The sequence below is a fragment of the Urtica dioica genome, chromosome 6, assembly GCF_054948205.1.
Source record: "Urtica dioica subsp. dioica isolate 48M chromosome 6, U.dioica_male_clone48M_v1_H2, whole genome shotgun sequence".
NCBI classification, from domain to species: domain Eukaryota; kingdom Viridiplantae; phylum Streptophyta; class Magnoliopsida; order Rosales; family Urticaceae; genus Urtica; species Urtica dioica.
Window position 1 is genome coordinate 22,411,237 of NC_142761.1, and position 3,493 is coordinate 22,414,729.

The following is a 3,493-nucleotide window of genomic DNA, read 5'->3' on the forward strand; positions in this document are numbered from 1 at the left end:
TTAACTTGTTGACAAGTTAGGCACTTTTGAACAAACTCAGCTACATCTTTCTTCATTCGTGGCCACCAATATACCTTTTTCAAGTCTTGATACATCTTTGTCACACCTGGATGTACCGAATATGGTGTCCCGTGAGCTTCCACCATCAATTGCTTTCTAACTTCCTCGTTAGATGGCACACAAACTCTTCCATTTCATCTTAAAACATCGTTCTCATCTAACTTGAAATCACCCTCGTTACCATTTTGAGCCTCAAACATCTTCCCAAGAAGATATTCATCTGCGTACTGACCATCCTTGATCTGTTCCAGCAACATCGGACGTACGCTAAGAGCAGCTAATCTCCCAGTGATCAGCTGAAGTTCTAGCTGCTAAACATCGTCTTTTAGTTGAAGAGACGTATCAACCAAACTTGCTAAGGACGCTACAGATTTGCGGCTAAGCGCATCTGCAACTTTATTTGCCTTGCAAGGATGATAATGCAAATATAAGTCATAGTCATTCAGAAGTTCCATCCAACGTCCTTGTCGCATGTTAAGCTTTTTCTGAGTAAAGAGATATTTCAGCGTCTTATGATCCGTATAGATGTCGCAATGCACTCCATACAGCTAGTGTCTCCAAATTTTCAGAGCAAAAACGACAGCTGCAAGCTCTAAATCGTGTGTAGGGTACCGAGTTTCGTAATCTTTCAACTGTCGAGAAGCGTATGCGATGACTTTCCCATGTTGCATCAGTACTGCACCCAAACCTTGTTTAGACGCATCACAATAGATGGAGAATCCATCTTCTCCCTGTGGAATTGTGAGCACTGGCGCCGTTGTCAATCGAGTTTTCAGTTCTTGGAAACTTTTCTCACATGTTTCCGACCAGATGAACTTATGTCCTTTGCGAGTCAATTCGGTCAATGGCATGGCTAATTTAGAAAATCCCTCCACGAACTTCCTATAGTAGCCCGCTAGGCCCAAGAAACTTCTTATTTCGGTCACCGTTTTCGGTTGACTCCATTGCTTCACAGCTTCCACTTTGGCCGGATCTACCATGATTCCTGCGCTACTGACCACGTGGCCGAGAAAAACAACATGCTCCAGCCAAAATTCACACTTGGAGAACTTGGCATACAATTGTTTTTCCCTCAGCCTGCTTAGCGCTAGCTCCAGATGTTGTTCATGCTCTTCTTTAGTCTTCGAGTAGATTAGAATGTCATCGATGAACACGATCACAAACTTATCCAAAAAAATCCTCTAACACTCGGTTCATCAAGCTCATGAACGCTGCTGGCGCGTTAGTCAATCCAAACGACATCACTAAAAACTCGTAATGACCATAACGAGTACGAAATGCAGTTTTCGGGATGTCTTCGTCTCGAACTTTCAACTGATGGTACCCAGAACGCAAGTCGACCTTGGAGAAAACAGTTGCTCCAGCCAGTTGGTCGAAAAGATCATCAATGCGCGGCAGTGGATATCTGTTCTTGACTGTCACTTGGTTCAGACCACGGTAGTCAATACAGAGGCGTAGGGAGCCATCTGCCTTCCTGACGAACAAGACTGGCGCTCCCCATGGTGAATGGCTCGGTCGAATGAACCCTTTATCAAGCAAATCCTGAAGCTATATTTTTAGTTCTTTCAACTCTGCTGGAGCCATACGGTATGGGGTTTTAGATATTGGCGTTGTACCTGGGATGAGTTCAATATTGAAATCTACCTCGCGATCAGGAGGCAGGCCGGGAAGATCTTCGGGAAAAACGTCAAGAAAATCCCTAACGATTGGAATATCTTGTAGCTGTGACTTAACCGTCTTCGTGACGTCTACCACACTCGCAAGATATCCCATGCATCCTTGATGCATCATCTTTACAGCCTTTAGCGCCGATATAACCGGGAAACTTGATTTTCGAGAAGAACCTTGGAACTAGAACGATTCAAGTCCGGGGTTTTTGAACAAAACCGACTTTTTCCGGCAATCAATGAGTGCATGGAAGTTACTCATCCAATCCATCCCAAGAATCACATCATAATCTATCATTTCCAATTCGATCAAGGTCGCCTTCAGTATCCGATCCTGGACCTGAATCGGCACATTCTCATACCAGTACATCGACTGGTATCTATCTCCGGATGGCGTAGCTGTCAAGAACGGATACGAAAAATTCTTCGTATTTCCACCTAGCTGATCAGACTTCCTAGATGCAAAAAAAATTGAATGCGTAGCTCCTGAATCTATCAATGCATATGCAGAGGAGTCTACGAAAATCTGACCTGCGACCGTATTCGACGATCCTGCTCGGACTTCATCTTCACGTATAGAGAACACCCTCGCATTAGCCTTCGGTTGCTCTTTTGAGGCGGGGATCCTTTCTTCCGGAGTTTTGCATACCCGCGACAGGTGACCCTCTTTTCCGCAACGGTAGCACACCAGATTACGGGCAAAACATTCACCTACGTGTGTTACCCCGCATCTACCGCATTGGGACGGTTGTGATCCACCAGCAGATTGGGTCTTCCTCGAAGAAGACTCTGAACGTTTGTTGTTCCCACGGTTCCTTTCCTGGTTCACCGAACGTGAACGGTTCCCCGAACTCGCTTGGAACCGATTATTGGAGCTTTGCTGGGACCTCGTTCCACTTCCCTGCTGCTGCCGATCCTGCCACCTTGGCTGAAATTTCGCTCTTTTCCGCGAACTACCTTGACTCGCATCAGCGGACTCTGAAGGTGCTGTGGCAGCTGATTTCGGGGCAGGGGCATGCTCATTGCCATTCCAACCCGCGACGCGCAAAGCACTTTGCACGGTGTTTGCATAAGTGCGGGGCCCAACATCTCCACTATCCACGTGATTCACAACATTCACGTTAAGCTCGTGCATATACTTCATCATACGAGCCTGATCTGTGGGTACCAGAGAAGGAGCGAACCTTACCAATGAATCAAACTTCGCAGTGTACTCCGCGACAGACATCGAACCTTGGCTCAAGGTCATGAACTCACGTACCTTGTTCGATAAATTGGCTTCGCTTAAGTACTTTGCCTGAAACAGACTAAGGAAGTGTACCCACGTCATTGTTTGAACATCCTCGTATGACGCCACTATCTCCCACCAAATCCTGGCCTCATCCTCCAGTTGATACACGGCACACGCCACTTTCTCTGTTTCCGTCAACTGCATTAGCTACAGATCTGTTGGATCTTCTTAAGCCACTTCTCAGCTGCAGCCGGATCGACGTTGCCATCAAAGGTCGGAGGCTTCTGTTTTCGAAACCTCTCGTACACCGGCTCACCAATCAGAGGGACAATGTCTGGTAACTCAAGTTCAATTTTTCCAGAGGATCCACATGCACTTGTGGTAGCTTCTCGCGTCATTCGTCCTAAGCTAGAGGTTCAGGATTTGGCTGGGGTGTCGCATTCAATCTCGTCAAGACATCCGCAATCGTGCGGTTATGCTGCTCTATCCGTTGAGCAGATCTTGAGTTTGACGCTCTTTATGCTCGTCTCATCGA

The 3,493-nt window shown here is 46.6% G+C and overlaps 1 protein-coding gene across 1 annotated transcript; it reads right to left on the minus strand.

Moving 5' to 3' along the window:
• Nucleotides 1-1,911: 1,911 nt before the first annotated feature.
• On the minus strand, nt 1,912-3,162 carry LOC149393504 (uncharacterized). The gene has a single exon (XM_089618054.1). It carries the CDS (start codon nt 3,160-3,162, stop codon nt 1,912-1,914), a length of 1,251 nt encoding a protein of 416 aa, XP_089474180.1.
• Nucleotides 3,163-3,493: the final 331 nt, after the last annotated feature.